Source organism: Gekko japonicus, unplaced genomic scaffold, assembly GCF_001447785.1.
Source record: "Gekko japonicus isolate JY-2015 unplaced genomic scaffold, Gekko_japonicus_V1.1 scaffold20, whole genome shotgun sequence".
In the NCBI taxonomy this organism is placed as follows: Eukaryota; Metazoa; Chordata; class Lepidosauria; order Squamata; family Gekkonidae; genus Gekko; species Gekko japonicus.
The window spans coordinates 374,314-396,790 of NW_015169172.1; the positions used below are offsets into that span (position 1 = coordinate 374,314).

The 22,477-nt window shown below is 43.2% G+C and overlaps 1 protein-coding gene across 2 annotated transcripts in view; it reads right to left on the minus strand.

The window, feature by feature from the left end:
* Positions 1-2,461: 2,461 nt before the first annotated feature.
* The window catches only part of SRSF11 (serine/arginine-rich splicing factor 11), a 37,829-nt gene continuing 17,813 nt past the window's right edge, over positions 2,462-22,477 (minus strand). The window contains exons 4-12 of one of the 2 annotated variants that reach the window (XM_015415814.1): positions 21,069-21,161; positions 18,037-18,086; positions 16,484-16,611; positions 15,500-15,581; positions 7,941-8,072; positions 7,615-7,704; positions 6,346-6,441; positions 3,875-4,013; positions 2,462-3,752 (exon numbers count right to left, since the gene is read on the minus strand). In XM_015415814.1, coding sequence (XP_015271300.1) covers positions 3,561-3,752; positions 3,875-4,013; positions 6,346-6,441; positions 7,615-7,704; positions 7,941-8,072; positions 15,500-15,581; positions 16,484-16,611; positions 18,037-18,086; positions 21,069-21,161 — 1,002 coding nt within the window. In that variant the 3' untranslated portion in view covers positions 2,462-3,560. Of the gene's footprint in view, positions 3,756-3,874; positions 4,014-6,345; positions 6,442-7,614; positions 7,705-7,940; positions 8,073-15,499; positions 15,582-16,483; positions 16,612-18,036; positions 18,087-21,068; positions 21,162-22,477 lie in introns of both variants that reach the window. The other variant, XM_015415813.1, reaches the window with a different exon arrangement.

The window sequence follows — 22,477 nt, forward strand, 5'->3', positions numbered from 1 at the left end:
GATAAGGAAGCCATGAGATTGGAGACAATGAATGGTCTCTTGAATGTCTTGGAGAGCCTTTGTCTTGGAACTGGAGCAGATTAACGGAGCATCCAGATATGGTTACACATGTATGCCCTTTTTCCTCAGGTGGGCTATTGGATTGACTAGCACCTTGGTGAACACTCTTGGAGTGGTCGCTAGACCAAAGGGCAGGGCTCTGAACTGCAGTTGAGAATTTCCTACACAAAACCTCAGGAAGCAACTGTGGAGTGGTAGAATTGGGATATGGAGATATGCTTCTGTGAGGTATTCTTGGGGTTGTAGGGCCTCTGTGATTGACTTGAGGGTCTCCATATGGAAATGTCTTAATTTGATGAGCTTGTTTAAGAATTTCAGATCTAAGATGACCCTTCAGTCCCTGTTCTTTTTGGGGACTGAAAAATATGGAGTAAACCCCCTGTCCCTTCTCTTCTGGTGGTACAGGTTCTACTGCCAGAATGTCCATCAAGTGTTGAATTGCCTCGTACATTATGGCCCTTTTGTTGTGATCGGTGCATAGGGGGGAAATGAGGAAGTGATCCAGTGGGGTTTTCCTGAATTCTATTGAATATCCTTTTGAGATTATTTCTAACTAGGAAAAAGGCCCATTGTGGAAATAAATACAGCGGCCTCTAGAAAGAGGCTCTGGGCGGTTGTCCCGGCCTTGGACACTCAGTGTCAATTTGCTGTGGCGACCTCAGCAGGGTATAATGACACTGAGTCCACCATTTTCTCCAGAGGAACTGATCTCTGCTATCTAAAGAACAGTTGTAATTTTGAATGATCTCCAGCCCTCACCTGGAGATTGGCAACGATGGTTCCCCAGAAGGGACTAGTTGGTTTGGAGGGTGGAGTCTATGGCTTTGTACCTGTCCAAGGTCTCACACCTCCTGAAACCTCACCCTCTCCAGGAATTTCCCACCTGAAGTTGGCAACCCTATCTCCTTCCCAGCCAATCATCAACCTACCTTTATTTCCCCCTCACTCTTCAGCTTTCCACCTCCCACACATCTGCAGCCTCTCCCATGCTCTGAAGCCCTGACTGCTACGTCACATTAGCTGTCATATGGGGGCCACCTCAGCAGATACAGATACAGAGCCCACCATTTTCTCCAGGGGAACTGATCTCTGCCATCTGGAAAGCAGTTGTAATTCTGAGTGATCTCCAGCCCTCACCTGGAGATTGGACACATTTTACCTTAGAACAGCAAAACCGTTTAGAATGTTAGAGGCAAAAGCCAATCAAGTCGCATATGCAAACCACCTCTGTGTTCCAAGGAAAAGGCCAATGAGGCTGCATATGCAAATAACCTCTGTGTTCTGACTGGCTATGGGGGGGGGGAGAGGAATAGCAAAATGTTTAGAATGTTGGAGGCAGGACTCAGGCAAAGCAGCCAGTGGATAGGGAGACCCTCTGAAATACAGATCAGAGAGCGAACTGATTTTGGAGCGTGTGGAATGTTCTAGAGAAGTGCCACCACCATTCGGCTTTTATTTATAAGGGAGATGTCCAAGAATTTGCTTGGGAATCTAGCCATGCTGTCTGGAAACAAAGCAGCTGACCCCACAACTGGAATCTTCTCCAAGTCAGGCTTTAGTGGTCTTGTTCCTATTTGTCTTTTCGGTTGGACAATTGTCATCCAAATTGGGATCCGGTGAAGCCCTTAGTATAGGTTTGTTTAGAGTATCCCCATGAAGATCTCTTTGGATCCTGCCTGGGCCTGTATGATGAGCATAAAGAACGAAAGGACTGAGTACCAGATCCTCTTTTACCAGGACGCCACAGGTTCTTAGGCATCGCCTTATTTTTGTCTCTCGTCTCTACCAATATTCTATCCAGATGGTCTCTGAATAGCTTTTCCCCTTGGAATGGGTAACCTAATACGAAAGATTTTGACTGTAGACCTGCTGGCCAGGCGCGTAACCAGATTCCTCTCCTCACTACGACTGCGGAGGACATGGCCCATGATGAAAAGGCAAGTGCATCCAGGGATGTGTCAGTAGTAAATGCAGATGCTATCAAAATTCTAGTTGTGCTTTTTGTTGTTTCTGGAAGAAGCTGAATAAGTTTTTGCATCCAGACAATGATGGCTCTGGTTACTATTGAAGTTGTAGCCAAAGCCTTAATAGCCATTGCCTTAATAGCTTCATGAGCTCTCTTAAGCGCAGTGTCTATTTTCTTGTCCAGGTTGTCACATACTGAGCCCTGATAAGAGACCATGGGTACCTGCAGCATCTCACTGGCAAAAGAGGGTAAGTCATACAGGGTACTGATGGTCCTGCTTTGAAAAAACGTGCAGACTGTTGAGACTATGTCCTCAACTTCATCAGAAAGGAACTCCCCCCTTCCTTGTCCCCTGAATGCATTTTATGTATATGGTTTTACAGCTGTCTTACATTTTTCTATGGACAATTTAATACAAATCCAAGGATGTTTAAGAGTTTTATTATCAAAGTCTTGTAAAACAATTTCAGAAACTGTACATCAACATGGCACAGACTGTAGCCTACTTTTGTTTTCACCTGCACAAAAGTAAATGCTCCAAAAACTTCCAGAACTAAAATAGGTTGTCCAACTACTTTGCATATAACATGAAATCACTGTGTGCATAAGGTTACTACTTCAGTGACTGTAACACAAATTAGTTTATACAACTTGAGATCAAGTACATTATCAAGTAGACTTGTTTTAAAAATCATTGTGACATTCAATTTTTAAAATGCACTACCTTTTTTTTGCAGTATTTTTACACAAAAACAAAATGAAATAGAACTTGGGTTATGAACACTACACAAGGTTAAATCTCTCTCATACTGTGACCCTTGAAGAAACACAGAAGTTTTGCATTACTACTTTCAAAAGTCCAAAAGGTCAAAAGTTAAACACAAAAACACCACCTGAGAAGGATTTAAGATACAAATTCACCTTAAATTAAGCATCAAAAAGGTTAGTGCATTTCAACCTTGCCAAAGCCAAACAAGATCAACAAAAATATTTAGCCACAGGGCTAAAAAGGGTTATCTACCTCTATCAGAATGTTTGTTTGCAGATGAAGCTAATGTTAGTTCTGTGTCTACACTTAAGACCCTTAGCAAATCCACCAGAAAAATTGTAGATGAAGATGTTTCTTGCCACAGTTAACATGCAGCCAGTGCATTCCCTATTACTGCAAATGAATCAAACTCTAGAAACACTATTGTAGGTGAGCTGATTTACTAAAAAGATCATACAACACAAACAGTCCATGCCTGCCAAAGGCGCATGCAGCTTTTTGCTCAAAAAGAAAAAAAAGCAGCACCAAGTAAATAAGAACCACTGGGCTACTCAGTTCAATTGGGCCAATTACAAGAATGGAAACCCAGACATCATTTTCTCTAAAGCTTTTGATGTAATGATTTAATATCAGGAGCTTTACAACCAGTTATAGTTACAGCTGTGTACATCTAGATTAAAAGGTTAAACAAGTACAGCATAAAGGAATCACACAGGAATGACACTGATGCATGTCAGCAGCTGTTTTTAACTGCAAAGGCAATATTCAGTCACTCATATCCATATCCTCTTCATGATGATCATCCCCATTGACTTTGGACTCCCTTGGTACATCTCCACTCCCTTTTCCAGTTGGTGACTCTCTAAGTTTGGGAGAGGTGGAATCTGCTGCTTTTTCTTCCTTCTTCTCTTTTTCACTATCATAGCCTTGTTCTTCTTCATCATAATCTCTTGTGACCTGCTTTGCCAAGTTAACATACAAAACAAAACAAGTAAGACATGCTTCAAGACTTCTGGATTTAGAATTAAGTAAGGCATCCCATTCCCCCCTCCATTCAGAACACAGATTTTTAAGCATACTTTGACATCTTTGTCGCTCTCGGACTTTCTCTCTCGATCCTTCTCTTTGTCTTTGCTCTTCTTCTTCTTGCTTGTTGACCTTTCACGTTCATCCCTACTCCTCTCTTTGTCTTTATCCTTTTTCTTTTCCTTTTTGTGTCTAGAATAATAAAAGAATTTCCAAAAGTTGGAAAAGGCAGACATTCTAATACAATTAATGCAATTTAATGCAGTATTTAACTTTGTGTTAAAACCAGCAGTTATAACACAATATATGCCAAGTTGGAGAAAGGCTCTTATGATAATGCTGATGCAAGAAGATACCTGACTAATTTGTTGGCCAGCATTCATATTCAATCTACAGAGACTTCATTTCAGGTAAAAAATGAAAATTTGCCATCCACAAAGAACTTTATATAAGCTGCTCTAGAAAAAAACTCAAACTATTCTTCCTCATAATGATACAGACATTGAAAACACAGAAGTTCTGAATCACAAACAAGTAAGCAAGAGGGATATAACAGCTGAACCTAGCCCTGTTTCCTTTAGATTTTCAAACACTGGGCTAAGAAGATTAGCAAGAAGAAAGTAGAACAACAGCAGACACCCCAACAACACAAGAAAAACCTCTCTAGATCATCAGACCTAACATCCATCTAGTTCAGCATCCCAGTTACACAGTGACCAGCCAGATATCACCAGGAAGTTCACAAAAACAACAAAAGGGGAAAAGCCTTCCCCTGCTATTGCCACCTCCTGGCACCTGCTATTTCACCTCTGAATATCAAAGCTCTTTTTAGCCATCTTGTATCTAATAGTGTAAGTAACAGCGTTCCATGCGCCTTGGTGTTTAGTCATGCCCACATGACCACAGAAACATCTTCGGACAGCGCTGGCTCTTCGGCTTTGAAACGGAGATGAGCACCGCAACCCTAGAGTTGGATTCGACTGGCTTTCATGCAAGGGAACCTTTACCTAATAGTGAACCTTACCCCCCCACCATGCAAATGACAGACCCAGAGAAAAGGGCCAGGTACACACCTTAGATTCAGGCTTGGGGGAGCCCCCAAGTTTGCAATAAAAAAGCCAAGTTTAATAAAAGGGGGGGGTACAGTCCCCACTAAACAGAAGGGCATTGTCTGTGGCAAGTGCAAGCATAGATAGCATCAAAGAAAAAGAAGGGACAGCCCAGGATAGGGATGGTGGTGAAGGGGGGGGGGGGGGGGGGGGGGTAGAAGGCAACAGTGGGGCAGTGACTGAAGCATCCTGCTACTGGAAGGTAGAGGCGAAAAGGGAGGAGGTGGAAGGGAGGGGAGAGCGCACAGCAGGCAGAGGCGATGTAGGCAAGCTGGGTGGGTGAGGCAACACAGCCAGGGGGGTCCTGAAGGATGAGAAACTGGGAGGGAAGGAAATGCATAAGAACAAGGAGGGGGCAAAAAAGGGAACCAGGGAAGTGAGGAAAGGGGGACCCAAAGGGACAGTCCCTGTGAGTCTCCAGAGTCTCATCTAACAGTCACATCTGAGATATATGAATTTGTCTATTTCCCCTTAAAAGCCATCTAAGATAGTAGCTAATACCACTAGAAAATTCCAACAGATAAACTAATAGTTTAATATAAGAAACAGTCACTCCTGAACAGTCATCTCTTGCAACATGAACAGATAAGTTTATTAACAAATTTAAAAGCAAGGGATGCAGGAGAATTCAAAGAGAAAAGCCTCATCTCCATTTTCCCTCCCCTTTACTGCTCTACTATTTTCCTTCCTTCCTTTATGTCTCAGTCCCCCACCAGCCACTTTTCTTCCAGTGCTTCCTTCTTTCTCCTCCTTGCAAGCTTCCCCATTTCTAGCATCCTTGCCTCCCTACAGTTGCCATCTCCCACCTCTGATCCAGTTTCCTTTCCTTCCTCTCACCTACTCCCATCTTTCTTCTTGTCTTGTCTTGCCTGCCCACCCCTCCCTCCCCAAATTCATCTCCAGTGTTGAAATGAAGCTGCAGCCATTTTGGCAACCCAAAATGGCTCCTGAGATTTCATGAGAAAATCCTATAAGATAATTTTAAAATACTAAACACCCCCCCCCCATTTAGTATTTTAAGATTAGCTGCAAATGTGGATGGATCCCAGATGTACAAAAACACCTCTCTTGTCTGTACACGGCTCTACTGTGTGGATTTTTTATATGCATTCTGGAGGCATTGTTTAGGTATTTTAATATTTTACATAGCTAAATATTTTATTATTTTACAATAAAATACATACTTTACATAATAAAAGCTGCAAACTCTTCTATCAACATTTTGAATGCTCAGCCACCCTTCACCCTTTATACTTTCCCATACAGTAACAGCCAAGAGTAGCTTCAGTATTCATTAACAGCAGTGTGGTATGTGAACAAGCTTCTACAAGAACTGCAGAAAGGATGACAACCGATCTCTCACTGAATACGCCACAGGACTGATCTATAACCATTAGAACTGTTAATGTACAAACCTTTTTGGCGAAGGGGATCTGGACATCTTTCTCTTAGGAGATCTAGGCTTTTTAGGTGATCTGGAGGTACTCCTGCTTCTCCTGCGTCGTCTCTCTCTGAAGTTACCAGTAACAAAAAGTCACTATGCCGCCAAGTGGAAACACTTCCACAGATTTTTAACCTTGATATTATGTACAGAACATCCAGACTGACTCTTAACAATTATACCAATTCATTTCTATGTTTATTGCAAAAGATAAATATTATTACTCATCAATTTCCCAGTGTCTGTCTATTGTGAAACAAATAGTTTGAAACTAAGCAATTAACAGTCCACTTGCTCTTACAGATATGGTCTGTGAAGACCAAGGCATTTTCTGTCCCTGGCCCACTGTAAAGGGTGAGGTGGGCACCAATGTTCCCTCTAAGCTGAGTTAGTGTGAGATAGCTCACAGCTTTGTAGCCTCCAGCTCACACACTTTTGTCTTAGCTCAGGAAGGATGGCTCCAGAGCAAACTAATTTATGCAGCAGCCAAATTGCTTGCTCACAACTTTAATGCCAGTAGCTTACAAAGTAGAATTTTGGCTCACAAGACTCTACAGCTTAGAGGGAGCATTGGTGGGCACTTATCCTTATAGCTCTCCAGTAAGGCTGCAATGCACAACTACTTGAAAGATATCACAGGACAGATGAAAGGGCTCAGGCTTAATAGTTTTAATTATTTTTATTGACACTGTGTTTAGATTTGTGCTTTTATTTATTATTAGCATCAACCCAGGTCCTGACTGTGTCAGAAGAGCAAGGTGTACACATGTTCTAAATAAATTTTAGATGTTTTCATGGATACTGCTGTTTTGACAAGATTCACTGTAAGTTGATTTCTGATATATGTTTACTCATTGTTTTACTCCATGTCTCATATTTATTTACTTTATGTTTCTGTTTAATATAATCTTCAATAAAATTGAAAAAGGGTTCATAATTTCTGTTTTCAGCCAAGGACATCTTTTTAAAGGAAAGGTAGGGCATACATTTCGAAAACAAATGAACAAGTTATATACTGCTAATCAAACTTGGAAATGCAGACTTTAAGTTAGATATTGCTTTGTCTACTCTTATCCAAGGGGAAGAAATAAAGTGGCACTGTTAAGTGCGCACGCCCCCCCCCCCCCCCAGTGCTCAGCCTCACCACTGTTTTAGACAAATAAAGGTTTCACATGAACCCCTTTCAGGTTAGCATAAATATCATTTTAAAGAGTAAATAAAAAATTACAGAAGATACAGCAACCTGCTTGTGCTTCTGGATCTTCTGGTTGTGCTGTAACTCTTTGGCGGAGTTTTAGATCTCTTCTTCTCTTTCTCTTCTTTCTTTTTGTCTCTAAGAAACCCAAAAATTATATATAAAAAGTACAAGAAATTAGATTTCTTTGTTCTCCAGTGATCAAGAAAGAAGCACCAACTGCTCTGTATCACAAGTGCTCACAACTTATCAAACCAACCACTTGTTATGGTTCTATCCTCCACGTAGCTATAATCCTAAACTGTTAAGTCAGTAAAATGCTTCAATACAGTACAAACAGTTTCAGGGATTCATAGAATTTAGACCATAATTACCTGGATTTGGATGTGCTCCTAGACCTTCTACCACGCTCTCGAGAATGCGATCTCCTCCGCCTAGGACTTTTAGATCTTCTCCTGCTTCTTGACTTTGAATGAGATCGTCTCCTTGATCTGCTTCTTGACCGTCTACCAAACAAAGCATTAGTTACATCAGATGTGTATCTATTATGACAAATTACCATATGAATCAAAGAAATTTGTTTTGTGAGAAACCGAAATACAAACAGAAACATTGTATACAGGTTTTAACTACTGTAAGTATCTGAAAAAAACTGTTGGATCTATGCACTGAATAGAGCTTCCAGATAAGCACATATTTCTGATCCTTTTTGGACTACAGAGGGCACTAAGATGAAATATGAAAAGCTGGGAATTTAGGATAGATACACAATTATAAGAGATACAGCTTCATCACTATGCACTGATCCCATGCTATTCTCAAATGGCTACCAGAAGCAACTATGCTAAAGAAAATTGTTATTTAGATCAAGTTAAGTAGTTTGGCTTCTGCTAATAATGACTGCATTCTGACATCACATGTAACCGCTGCTAAGGAAGAATATACACAACTTCAGCTTGTTACTTGTCTTGGATGCAGGCCTCATTCTTCCCCTTCTTGCACTAAGAATGGAGATTAAATCCTAACTCCAATTACAACAATGTACATTCTCTAGTTTGCCATGATCTGTAAGAGGAGGGAAATTCCTGAGGAGGGTGTGAGTGGCTGAGTGTGTGAACTGCTATATCGTAGACGACATAACTCTTCTCAAGATACCTCCCTTGACCAGGGATGACCTTGAAACCAAGCTGTGCCTGCTTTGCTGTTAGATAAGGGGTCCATATATTCAGGGGGGGGGTATAGGAACGCGAAAGCTGGGCGGGATGTTTGCGGAGTGTGATTGGATGTACTTGGGATGTACTATATCATTGGATTCTCCCTTCAGAACCCCAGTTCTGACACAGTACTGATCTGGCCTGGAATATGATTATTTCTCAATAAACAAATCACTGCCAGAGAGTGTTGTTGAGAGTAACTTTGTCCAGGAGTCTAACATAGTGTCAGAACTCTCTCTCTTCGACTGTCACACCATGAGAGTGACCGCAAACAAAGGTGAAGAAACGGGGATTGGAACCGGTGCCCAAACCAAGATCCCAGCCCCCAACAGCAAGAAGCAAAAAGGAGACAGGGCAGCCACGGTAAAGCCTAAAAAGAGTGCAGTGGCCTGCGAGAAAGGCGCCAGGTTGAAGGACACCCACCCAAGCTAAGGGAGGTGGGAAGAGCCAGCCTGGTTATGCACCCTGGAGTATCATGGGGAAAAGAGTTGGTCTGACCTGGAATGGAGAAAGACCTCCAGGGTGTTTGGCAATGACCTGGAATGAGTGCGACTGGCTGGGGTGCTGGGGGAAGAGGCGAGCACTGAGTGGGTTTGGACTGAGCTCTGCGGAGAGGAGCTCAAAAAAGGCCTCCAGATGCTTGTGCAGCTACTCCTGGAGATCGTTCGTGAGCTCATGCAACAGAAAGAGGGCAGAGAGGAAGAAGAGGAGGAACAGACCGAGCAGGTACCCCCTCCTCCACCTGCACCCCAACAAGCTCCAGTGCCAGAACAGGAGCACCCCAGAGAGGGACTGGAAGCGATGGCACACCGGAGAAGTTGGCGTTCTTTGCTATTCAAGTGTGGAAGTTCCAGCAGACTGGTTCGTTAGACTGTACTATGTAGGGGGCTTGGAACTCCAGGATGTTGATGCTTTCATGCAGGCTTTGCGCCAGCAGTAAGAAGACCCGTTGGAATTGGAGGGCACGCACCTGACTTCGAGTACTCTGTCGACTTCAAGATGGATGCCGTGAAACTACAGGGATGGCTCAAAGAAGTGCTCATTGAGTTCTACCATGCTGGCCTCAACCCCACCATCTTGGAAAAGGCTTTAGCACAAGACAATCCCAACCCTGAACGGCTCGATCCAAGTGGCATGTGACCCCAAGAATCGCTGCATCCTGATACACATGTACCACCCGAAGACCGCAGCGAGTGTATCCAGTGGGTCGAAACCCCCATGGGCCTGAGCCACCACGCGGGGGGGGGGGGGGGGGACCGAGAACAACGCATGTGCCTGAAATGTGGAGCCCCAGGACACTTCGCCGTGAACTGCCCGGCAAGAGCCCAGAGAAGGTGAAAAAGGGAGAGAATAAAGATAAGAAATCCAAGACCACGGGGAGGCACCCTAAAGCATCCAAGGTCCTACAATTGGAGCTGAGGGACAAGCTGGAGGGCACCTCATCCAGCAAAGGAGACGTGCCTCAAACAGCGGGAAAAGGCTGGGACCTGCTGTGAAGGGTGCCAGCCAGGAGGTCCAAAAGTCTTTGGTGCAAGATTCAGTGAGACCTTCTTCCCAGTGTTCCCTCTAAGCTGAGTTAATGTGATCTAGCTCACATTTTTTAGCATCTGGCTTACACATTTTTGTCTTAGCTCAGGAAGGATGGCTCCAGATCAAGCTAATTTATGCAGTAGCCACATCACTCACTCACAACTTTAATGCCAGTAGCTCACAAAGTAGAATTTTTGCTCACAAGACTTCACAGCTTAGAGGAAGCATTGCTTCTTCCTTTCTCTTTTTTTGACTGTTACCATGATTAACCCTGGGGGGGGGGGACTCATATCAGAGTGAGAGCTCTGATTGACTTGGGGTGTACTCGGGACTTGATTAGCCCAGCAATAGTCATGGGCGTGGAGGCCACGGTGCACAAGTTAAATGAGCCCCTATTATTTTCCCAATTGACGGAACCCCGAGAAAGGAAGAGGCTTGCTGGTACCACACAGTCCACCTACCGGTGGGGGTGGCCTCTCACTGGGAACTGTGTTTTTTTGTAGTGAACCCTTCTGCGAAGTTCCCATTGGTGCTTGGAAGTCCCTGGCTTCAAGTCCACGACCTGTACGTCCTATGGAGTACTGGGACCTTAATATTTTTAGATCCCTGGTGTAAAAAACACCTTTGGAACTCTGAATGAGAAGAGGAATCCCACCCCGCAGCGGAGCGCGTTTGCCTGGTGCTGGAGGAACTGAATCTCATCCCAGTCAAGTACTGGGACCTGGCCAGGGTTTTTGAGGAAGGGGAGGTGAGCGAGCTACCGCCCCATTGTAAAACTGACTGTGCAATTGAGATATTGCTGGGACACAAATTGCCCAAGGGAAAATTACTCCATGAGCCCAGCAGAGGAGGAGGTGTTACAGAGGTTCGTTGATAAAAACCTGGCCAGGGGTTTCATCAGACCGGCAGCCTCACCATTTGTGGCGCAAGTGTTATTCTGAAAAAAGGATGGGGGGGTTGAGACTGTGCATGGACTATCAAGGGTTGAATGCAGTGTCTATGTCCAATGCCTACCCCCTCACCCCCATCAAAGACCTACTAGCCGAGGCCTGTCAGGGCCGGATCTTTACTAAACTAGATTTACAAGATGCATACTTTCAGGTATGCATCAGGGAGGGGGACAAATGCAAAACGGCATTCAACACCCCACTAGGCCAGTTCAAATACCTAGTGATGCCATTTAACTTGGCTGGAGCACCAGGGGTGTTCATGAACTTAATCAATGAAGTGTTATTATCTATTCCTTGTTTATCTATATCTTGATATATTCAAAAGATAAGGAGTCACATGTGAAGCTGGTGCGTGACGTACTGAAAGCCCTCTATGAGAACTGCCTGTTTGCCAAACTCTCTAAGTGCAAGTTCCATAGAGAGAAACTGGACTTCCTCGGGTACCGCATATCAGGGAAGGGACTGGGCATGGACCCATGAAAAGTCCAGGATGTTGTGGGGTGAGAACCCCCATAGACTCAGTGTCAACTACAGTCTTTCCTAGGGTTCACCAATTTCTACCACCCATTCATCCCGAATTTTACCCAGGTCACCCTCCCCCTCATCGATCTCCTGAAAACAAAGGGGAAGGGGCCTGAGTGTCAAAAGCCAAGCAGCAGGCTGCCGTGATCCCCCGAATGCTAGCAAGCATTTGATAAGATAAAGACTTTATTTACCTCGGAGCCCATCTTGCATCACCCCAATGAAACTAAGCAGTTCGTGGTGCAAGTACATGCTTTGGATGTGCCCGGGGGGCGGGAGGTCCTGCAGTGGGAGGAGAATGGGAACTTGCACCCCTTGGCTTACGTGTCCAAAAAGTTCTCCGCCACTGAATGGCAGAGTGGGATAAAGAGGCGGCAGCCATCAAGCTGGCTCTCACAACATGGAAACATTGGTTAGAGGGGCCTGGGTTCCTTTCAAGGTTTGAACCGGTCAGAAAAACCTAGAAGCACTAAAAGCCCCCCGACATCTAAACACAAAGCAGCTGAGATGGGTAGAGTTTTTCTCTAAGTTTCGTTTTACTCTGAAGGACCTCCCTGGGAAGTCAAACTTCCTAGCTGATGCCCTGTCCCGCCTCCCACAGCCTGCAAGCAAGTGAGAAGAAGTAGTGGACACCATGTTCACACCCATCCAGTTGGGAGGGGCGGTGGTGACTCGTCGCCAAGCAAAGGAAGAAGCCTTCTCTGGGAGTGGAGACCTGGGCCAAAAAGTTTAAATCCGCCTTGACCGACACTGACAAAATGGAAACTGAGAAGGAGGGAACTCTAACGCAAAAAGAAGATGGTTGTTGGTACCAGCAAAATAAATTGTTTGTTCAAAGGTCTTTGAGGGAGGAGATTCTTTCGATGGGGCATGATAAACTGGCTGGACATTATGGTTATTTAAAGACTCTGAATCTCATCCAAAGGCAATTCTGGTGGTCCCGCATGAGAAGGGATATCTCCCAATATGTGGCCTCTTGCCAGACATGCTTGATGGGCAAAAGGCAGATGGGGAAGACCCCAGGAGTGCTACAGCCACTAGACACCCATGACCGACCCTGGTCCATCATTTCTATGGACTTTATCACAGATTTGCCCCCGAGCCATGAAAAGACTGTAATCTGGGTGGTGGTTGATCTGTTTTCCAAGCAAGTGCATTTTATTCCCTGCAAGCAGTTGCCCACCACCCAGAAATTAGCCCAAATGTTCATGCAACATATAATCAGACTCCACGCCTTTCCCCACAAAATAATTTTGGACTGGGGTTCACAGTTTGTGGCTGGGTTCTGGAGTTGTTAAAACTGTTGGGGGTGGAGCAAGGACTAAGTAGCGCTTACCACCCAGAAGCTGATGGACAAACAGAAAGGACAAACCAAGTGTTAGAATAATTTCTGAGATGTTTTATAAAACATCTTCCTTTTGCAGAGTACAATTCTGTGCACAGCTCTATAGGCATGTCTCCCTTCAAGGCAGTACATGGATATGAGGGGGGACTCCCCCCCACTCTGAACTTGGAGGAACCGAGCCCTGGTGATGCACAAACGTAGCGGGCAAAAGTGACCCAGGGGTGGTAAACCCTCCAGCAAACGCTGACAAAGGCGAAGGAGGATTACAAATGTTATGCGGACAAAAGTAGGGACCCCAAGTGGGAGATAAAGCCAGGGGACTTGGTGTATATTTCCACCAAAAACCTCAAAAGGCTGCAGCCAGGGAAGAAGCTGGGGGGGAAATATGTGGGACCATTTAAAGTGGTACGCCTTGTTAATAAAGTGACTATTGAGGCTGAATTGCCTAAAAGCTTACATCACATTCACCCCTTTTCCATTTTAGTCTTCTGAAGAAGGATCCTGGACCATCGACATGGAAACCTTGTCCTGCAGCTTCTCCTCCCCTGATCGTGGATGGAGAGCCCCACCAGGAAGTGGAGGACATTATAGATTCGAAAATAAAAAGGGGCTGACTATACTATTTCATTAAATGGAAAGACTTTGACCCGAGTCATAATGAATGGGTAGAAGATAAACATGTAAAAGCTCCAAGACTCATGTGTGCTTTTCAAGCCTGGAAGGTGAAGGGCTTTGGGGGGGGGGGGGGTAGAATGTCAAACTTGTTCTCTAGTTTGCCATGATCTGTAAGGGAAGGGAAATTCCTGAGGAGGGTGTGAGTGGCTGAGTGTGTGAACTGCTATATCGTAGGCGACATAACTCTTCTCAAGATACCTCCCTTGACCAGGGATGACCTTGAAGTCAAGCTGTGCCTGCTTTGCTGTTTTAGATAAGGGGTCCATATATTCACAGGTGTGGGGGGGTGTAGGAGTGCGAAAGCTAGGTGGGATGTTTGCAAAGTGTGATTGGATGTACTTGAAGGGGGGGGGGCTTTGTTTGAATTGTCTATATCATTGGATTCTCCCTCCAGAACCCCAGTTCTGACACAGTACTGGTCTGGCCTGGAACATGATTATTTCTCAATAAACAAATAACTGCCAGAGAGTGTTGTTGAGAGTAACTTTGTCCAGGAGCCTGACAGTTAACTGCAGTTAGTTTTCTCCCTGCCAAAACTAATCAGATTCTAAAGCTGGACCAAACCATTAGGATCCCTGGGAGGGGAAAATAAACTCTTGTTAATTTGCATGCCTACATTCATACCTCAAAGCTAATTAGAGGCAGCATTTAGTTGTGATTCTTGGTTTAACAAGATTTATGTACCTATTAGGTTGGACACAGCAATCTGTCATAAGGCAAGACTGGCAGATGTTTCCTTTGCTCCCCTTCCCCCCCCCCCTCCTGACTCCAATAAAGTTGATTTCTGGGATCATGGAACTAATAGCCACACAGGCTGGTAGGGAAGCTGTACTGAAGAGAAGGAAAGGAGTCAAGTTGCTTTTTCCTTCCTCTTCTGCCAACAGAACAAGGTTGGAAATAACTGCTGGGGGAAGGGAAACAAGGGAAAAATCTATGATTCTTCTCTTTGTGGATTGCTGGATCCAACCAAGTTTCTTTACCACAGGCACATATGATGTTTGAATGCAGTCAATGTAGAAAAACATGGGTCTAATTGTGCCTAATCCACAACATTAAGCAAAGACATTGAATTAATAAAAATGATTCTTTACCTTTTCCCAAGCAATTTCCCCACAGATCTTAACCATTCTAATGGCTCTTTCTAATATTCAGACAATTTAATACATGCAGAATTATAAATAAAATTAGAAAACATGATTGTGAAATACAATGTAACCAATTAAAATTATGCTTTGTCCACTTTTTTATAGATTTAATGCTTAAATCTTAAGAGCTGCTTTTAAAAAAAGATCAAACTTTCTATATCTACAACCAAAAAAACTGTCCTAAACACTATACATTGAAAGATCGTGGCTTGGTGGTAGAGCATATGCTTTGCACGCAGAAGGTCCCAGTTTCAATCCCCAACATCTCTAGTTAAAAGATCTGGCAGCAGGTAATGTGAAAGACCTCTGCCTGAGACTCTGTAGAGCCGCTGCCAGTCTGAGTTGAAAATACTAGTTTTGAAGGACCAAAGGCCTGATGCCGTATAAGGCAGCTTCATCTGTTAATAGTGCCAAGTGGTCAGCTGTGTTGGTCTGAAGGAGTAGAACAAATGTAGAGTCCAGTGGAACCCTTGAGTCCCACAAAGGTTTATTCAAGGTATGAGTTTTCAGTATGCATGCATATGTTAATGATTACCATACAAGAATTCTCACCTGTGCCTAGAAGAAGAAGGAGTTCTCCTCCTCCTGGAACGTGATCTTGATCTTGAATGCCTTCTCTTATCATCTTTTTTATCTGAAATTAAATAGAACTGTTAGTGCCTTTCGATTCATCATACAATATCTATAGCAAGTGCTGTACTAAGTAAATGTACTAAGGGACATTTATTTTAAATCCACATCTAAACAAGTTTGTACGTCATATGTAAAGGCAGAGACTTTTTCAGTCTTCTACCGGTGGTACTGCTCTCTGGCTTCTTTTCGGAAGCCATGCAACCCATTTTGTTTCAGAAGGCTTTTACAATGTTATATGATTTATTCTGATGCTCAACTATGATTTGATTGTTACCGTTTGATTATAAATGTTAAATTATTTTTCTAAGCTGCCCTGAAAGCTGATTTATTTATTTATTAAAATATCGAATATTTTAAATATTTGGCTCAAGGTGAATATATGTAAAAGGATACATGTTATTAAAATAAATTCTTCAGTACTAATCTAAAAATGAAAATTTATATTCTTAGATGAACAGTTCAGAGGCAATGCCAAATCATGGTCTGGTGCTATATGAACAAACCCCACTCCTCTCCTTGCAGAGTCCAAGTTAATTAACAACCTTTGCTTTAGTGTGAAACATTGATGGGCATTATGTTTGAACGGTCAAACTATGGATGGCACTCTGCTTCTAAACTAGAAATGAAAAGCACCAACACTCTATGGTTTACAAAGCAAGCACAACCCTAGTTGCCATTCTGCATGTCACAGCAAAATATGTTTTGATGCTAAAACAGAGGTCACCGACTACAAGCACACAAAGGGGAAGGGGCACAAGGCTCACTCACATAGTGCCAAACCAAAGTTTGGTGTTGTGTTTGAACCATGCCAGGAGAAGGGTTTGAAGATAGTCAAAAGACTACTATCGCAAACATGTTGTATGATACTAATCCAAAATATTTTAAATCTATAGATTAGCTTACCTGGTTCTATGGCGGCAGAAATAAGGGACTGTGCTTCTCGTACTCGTTTCATGGCTTCTTCTATTTCTTTACTGGAGGTATCTGATTTCAGACTTGGTGAAACAAGGCCTGCAGCTACATGGTTCAGCCTAGAACAAATACCAGTACTTGCATATACAGGCATATCCAAAGCAAGACCATCTTTTGTGTTTTCAGTATTACATGTATTTTATTCAAAGCAGCTATTATAAAAAGAATGCATGTAAGAGAAAAATCAGATCCTGATCTGTAAACAAACATGTATTGACAGACACACAATACTGAATTTGCTTCACACAAACAGGTGTACTGGAACTTATTTTTACATATTCTACGTTCTTGTACGGCACCTGGAACCATGAGGAAAGGTGGGCTACAGCTGTTTTAATAAATACATAATATTATACTGAGACAACATTAAAAAAATCCTTCTGCAAGTGATATGACTAAAAAGCCCACAACTCTGATAACACCTCTGATGGGCCTAGAACATTTTAATTAAATTAGCACTCAAGTGGGAAAATATTGCTTTTCCTTCCAGTACATTTAAGCAATTGATGGTCTAAAACCTCTAGCAAATTCCAGTGGCTTTCATGTTCAAGGACACAGTTGAGGAAAGAAGTGAGGTGAGGAGAGACCTGGGCTATGCTGGGGAGCTTCCTAACAACCTGGCTCCCGCTGCAACATGAGTGCCTCTCAGAAAGCCAAGATTATGGAACAAACTGAGGGTAGAAAAATGAAGTCTGGTGCTACAGCTCACCGTACCTGCCTCTCTTGCCCAGTAAAAGAATCTTGACTAGAATACTATGCCAAGCATGGGTCATTCTTCTCTTCATAATAAATCTAGTTATATCAGTCAGGTACAGTATCTCTCACTGTCTCCTTACGGTTTACCATCTCCTTACGATTTGCAAGTCAGATCTTAGCAAATCTCCCCACTCCCCATGCAGCACTTCTAAGAGCTGGGTAGGGAAAAAATGCAACATGTGACTCTTCTCATGTCTCTACAAACAACCCATACTTAGTAGCTTTATCCTTTCTCTCTTCTTAACAGCATAGAAACCTAAGGTTTTGATCTGGCACACCTATGCCTTATTAGTTATATACATTCATGCTGCACTTTCTGGTCTCAACCCCAACCCCCAAAGCCATGGCTTACACCCATAAGGCATATGGAAATAAAAACAATTACAATAAAATTTTGTTAGAACAATAAATTCAATACAAATGATCACATAAAACTCTAGCACTCAGTTTAATCAAACAATTTAATGGTATCTTAGCTCTCTGCCACATAATCCTCCTGTACCTCTTTGTTTGTGCCTGACCTTTAACAACAGTTTTTTCTTCCAGTCTTGCCTTTAATAGCGGCCAATAAATAAAGCCATCCTCAAAGCACATTAGATGTGCAGATTTCTACAAAAGATCTGCCACAAAATGACCTCCCTAAACCATACTTGAACAGGATATTTCTGAGGAAAATGGCATTCTCAGAACTGGCTTCAGTACAGTGTAACATCAAAATTCATACTTACTTTGGATCCACTGTGGTCATAAGCTTTAGTAGTTGATCTGCCGCCAGTGACTGTGGATTAATAAGAATTTGATTGTAAACACCTGGAAATTTGGGAAGGAAAAGAAGTAACATCCATACAACTCCTAAACAGGCCCCAAACAAGAACTGTTGCATATCTTTACTTTTGTCTCTAAACATTTGTCAACTACCTCTTGATAGTAGGGTTTCTTTCCAAATACCTGTGGTAGGTTGGTACTTTTCAACTATCTTGGTTGAAATGTTCAAGTTTGCTTTATACTGGTCCTTAGTTTACTATTCTTTTTATGATTCATGCTAAAGCAGAATTTTAACTTAACCAGCTGTGTAAATGAGGGAAGTTAAATATGTCCTAACTTCATTTCTGAGTACTACCACATCTAGTTAGCTTAGCCAGATAATTCCAGTTTGAACTAAACTGCTGATTGTGATCAGTCAAGTCTAAACATTAGATTGTAAAGCTTACTTCTCAAACTGTATCTATAATTATAAAATTTCAAATGAACAAGGGAAAATATGGGTCAAAGTTCTGAGTAAGCATGAACTGAAGAAGTGCTTGGATGTTATGCTACCAACTCTTCATAGTAAAATGAGCCATTGGTCTTGACTGAACAGCCTGTGCAGAATGCGCCTAAACCTGTTTAGTTCCAGTGAGTTTTAATGGTCTAATATGTTAGGTACCAAGAAAAGTACTGGAAATATACATAAGGTCATATTGAACTTGGTGTTATAAGCATACACCAGAAACAGCAGATCTGGCACATTAGATTCTTGATGCAAATATCCACCAGTGTTTGCAGGTAGAAACAGCCAACCAAAAAGGAATGTTATCACCAAAAGCACATTATCATCCATCTGACCAAAATGTGGATGTCTATCTTGAGGTATAAATAACCAAGATAAGCAGAATATACAATAAAAACAGGAACCTTTACATGTACTCAAATTTAGGTTACGACAAAACACAAAGTGTCTTGGAATTGCGACAGACCAATGAAACAATGTGAGAATATGTGGCATTTGCAGGATAGGATTCAGTATAAATGCCAAAAAAGCTGATTGGAAACAGTGATAACCATGCATGTGTTTGGATCCACCAGTGTTTTCATGGACAGATAGATTTCTGCCCATAAAGTAACTCTCTCCTGCTCTAAATGCAACACAAAACACTGCTCCCTAAGTCATAGGTTGAGCCCATTATCTCCGGCAGTTTTGACAGAGCAATCTGGGTGTGTGTGTGTGTGTGTCAAGGGAGCCAATTAGGCACTACACCAGTGTATCTTCAAGATATACTGAACATAAGAACATAAGAGAAGCCAATGTTGGATCAAGTCAATGGCCCATCCAGTCCAACACTCTGTCACACAGTGGTCAAAAATACCAGGTGCCATCAGGTCCACCAGTGGGGCCAGGACACTAGAAGCCCTCCCACTGTTGTCATCCCCCCCCCCCAAGCACCAAGAATACAGAGCATCACTTGCCCCAGACCAAGAGTTCCTATCTATACCTTGTGGCTAATAGCCACTGATGGGCCTCTGTTCCATATGTTTATCCAATTCCCTCTTGAAGCTGTCCATGCTTGTAGCCGCCACCACCTCAATGGCAGTGACTTCCATGTGTTAATCACTCTTTGGGTGAAGAAGTACTTCCTTTTATCTGTTCTAATCCAACTGCTCAGCAATTTCATTGAGTGCTCACGAGTTCTTATATTGTGAGAAAGGGAGAAAAGTACTTCTTTCTCTACGTGCTCTATCCCATGCATAATCTCTATCATGTCACCCCTCAGTCGTCGTTTCTCCAAGCTAAAGAGCCTCAAGCGCTGATAGATACTCACAGTGGCTCAGGAGGATGGAGTGAAAGGGGGAGCTCCTCCCTGCAGAGCATGTGACCATTAGGCGGGAAACCTGCCTCTAAGGAGTTCTGCAGGGGAAGGGCTCCCCTTGGAGGGTACAAAAATCCAGAGTAGCTGTAGGAGAGCCTTTGATGGCTGGCCTGCACAAGCACAATCCAAATGTGGGACGGCACAGAAGACTGAAGATGAATTTCCTTGTCTCTATGTGTGTTTGTTCTTTCATTCTCTAGCATGGCCTGGGGAGTCAGTGTCAATTTCTGCTTTTTGCTATCTATCTGTTGCTGAATAAACTCTGTGCTGGACAAGAGCATTTTTCTGTGAATCTCTGGGAAATGGGAAAAAGTGGAGATCTTTCTCAATAGTGCTGATCATGCTCTTCTCGGAGGAGGAGTCTGATCCGCCCCTCCACAACAGGCTGTGACTCTGTAACTAGATCTTTGAGAAAACATTCCTCACAAGAGCCCAGCAGCTTAACTTTCGTGTGGTGTTAACCTGTGAAACTACTCTCTGCAAGCCACCTTTGTGAGGTAGGACAAGGCCTAAAACACCAACCTAATTTTCATACCAACATGGGGGTAGTGGCATTGAGAAGCAGTGGCTGGATCAGGGGGGCAGCAATTGGTTGTGCCTTTATATGCCACTGAAAGAAGCATGATCAGCTGTCTGATTGGCAGGCATTGCCAGAATTGCTATGGACTCCAGCATGCTTGCTATACTGTTGTGCCTTGTAGTGGCTTGTGTTATTTCCCCCTGCAAAAGTTCCACAGGGAACCTATCAGCAGCGCTGCTCCTGCATCAGCAACTGGCTGCCACTGCCACAGTAGCCCTCAGGATTCCACTATGAAATTATTAGGAAAGGGACTGAAAACAGACTTTCTCTCCAATAATTAATCATTTAAATATTATGCATTCCAGCAGGATTAGCAATGAAGTTTCAAAGTCAAACAGCATCAAAGCCATTTATGAAGCCTAATTATATTAATTATTAAAAAGACTAACAACCTCTGTTCAAATATAATCAAATAAATGACTCTAAATTCATGTTAAACTTTGTGCTGAACTTTCACAGTAAGTGCAAGTAGTGATTTTGTTAAAATTTGGTTCGACATACACACAATGTATATTTGCACTATGCAATTTTCCAGCAACCCAAAGTGATATACCTGAGAATTTAAATTTGCCCCAGGAAGCCCTAGAGCAGCCAGGGCTGGGTCAAGAGTTGGAGCTCCTAAAGCAGCCAAAGGAACAGCACCGATCTGTAAGAAAGGGAATCATTCAAAGTTATTTGTAACAACACTTTCATAAGGCCAATAGGCACATGATGTATTCTACCTTTTTCTGCCAAGCCGTAGATATAATATCCATAAAGAAAACTGTCCCCATCTCCACAATGAACAAAGTTTCTAATAGTATACTATAAAACATAAAAGAGCCTTTTTTGGGATTATGATGTGAAAGAATGGACCAAGAGTCAGCATAGTGTACTAGTTAGAATGCTGGACTAGGACCAGAGAGATCTAAGTGAAAATCCCCAGTCAGCTATGAACACGCATGAACCTGCCTCATGGTGAATCAGTCCAATGATTCAAAGTCAGTATTTATGCAGAAGGCCTGAGGTTCAATCCCCAGCATATCCAGTTAAAAGATCTGGCAATAGGTGATGTGAAAGACCTTTGCCTGAGACACTGGAGAGCCGCTGCCAGTCTGAGGAGACAATGCTGACTTTGATGGACCAAGGATCTGATTCAGTATAAGGCAGTTTCATGTGATTTCTCATGTGATTGTCTACTCAGACTGGCAGCCACTCTCCAGTGTCTCAGGCAAAGGGCTTTCACATAATCTACTGCCAGATCTTTTAACTGGAGATGCCGGGGATTGAACCTGGGACCTTCCACATGCCAAGCAGATGCTTTACCACTGAGCCATACTGCCTCCCTCCCCAAGGCTATAAAGCTCACCAGGTGACTCTCTGCCGAATGTACTAGTGCTAGGAGGCAACATTAGGGGAAGGTCTTGGCCTCTATGCCGTTGACCCTCCAAGACAACTGCTTAGCCACTGTGTGGAAACAGGATGGACTACTGGTCTGATCTGGCAGGGCTCTTCTCATGCTCTTACCTCATAGGATTGCTGTGGGGCAGAAGTGCAGAACCACGTAAGGAATAGAATCATAGAATCACAGAGTTGGAAGGAACCATACAAGCCATGTAGTCCAACCCCCTGCTCAATGCAGGATCAGCCTAGAGCAGGGATGTCAAAGACACGGCCTGTGGGCCACATCTGGTCCAAGAGCAGCTGACTCTGTGCTGCTTCCTGGTTCCTGTTTGTAATGTCGCAGCTCCTTTTCCCCAGTCTCTCCTATTTCCTACTTCAAGAGGAGAGAAAGAAAGCCTTCCCTCCCTTGGCTGAGGGCTACTCCCCCCTCCTCCAGAGAGAGGGGGGGTGTTGGAAGAGAAACACAGAGAAGGGGAAAATGGCATCTCATGGGACTTTTCAGAAGACCAGGGAGAGAGGGAGAGAGAGAGGGAGAGAGAGAGAGAGAGGGAGAGAGAGAGAGGGAGAGAGAGAGAGAGA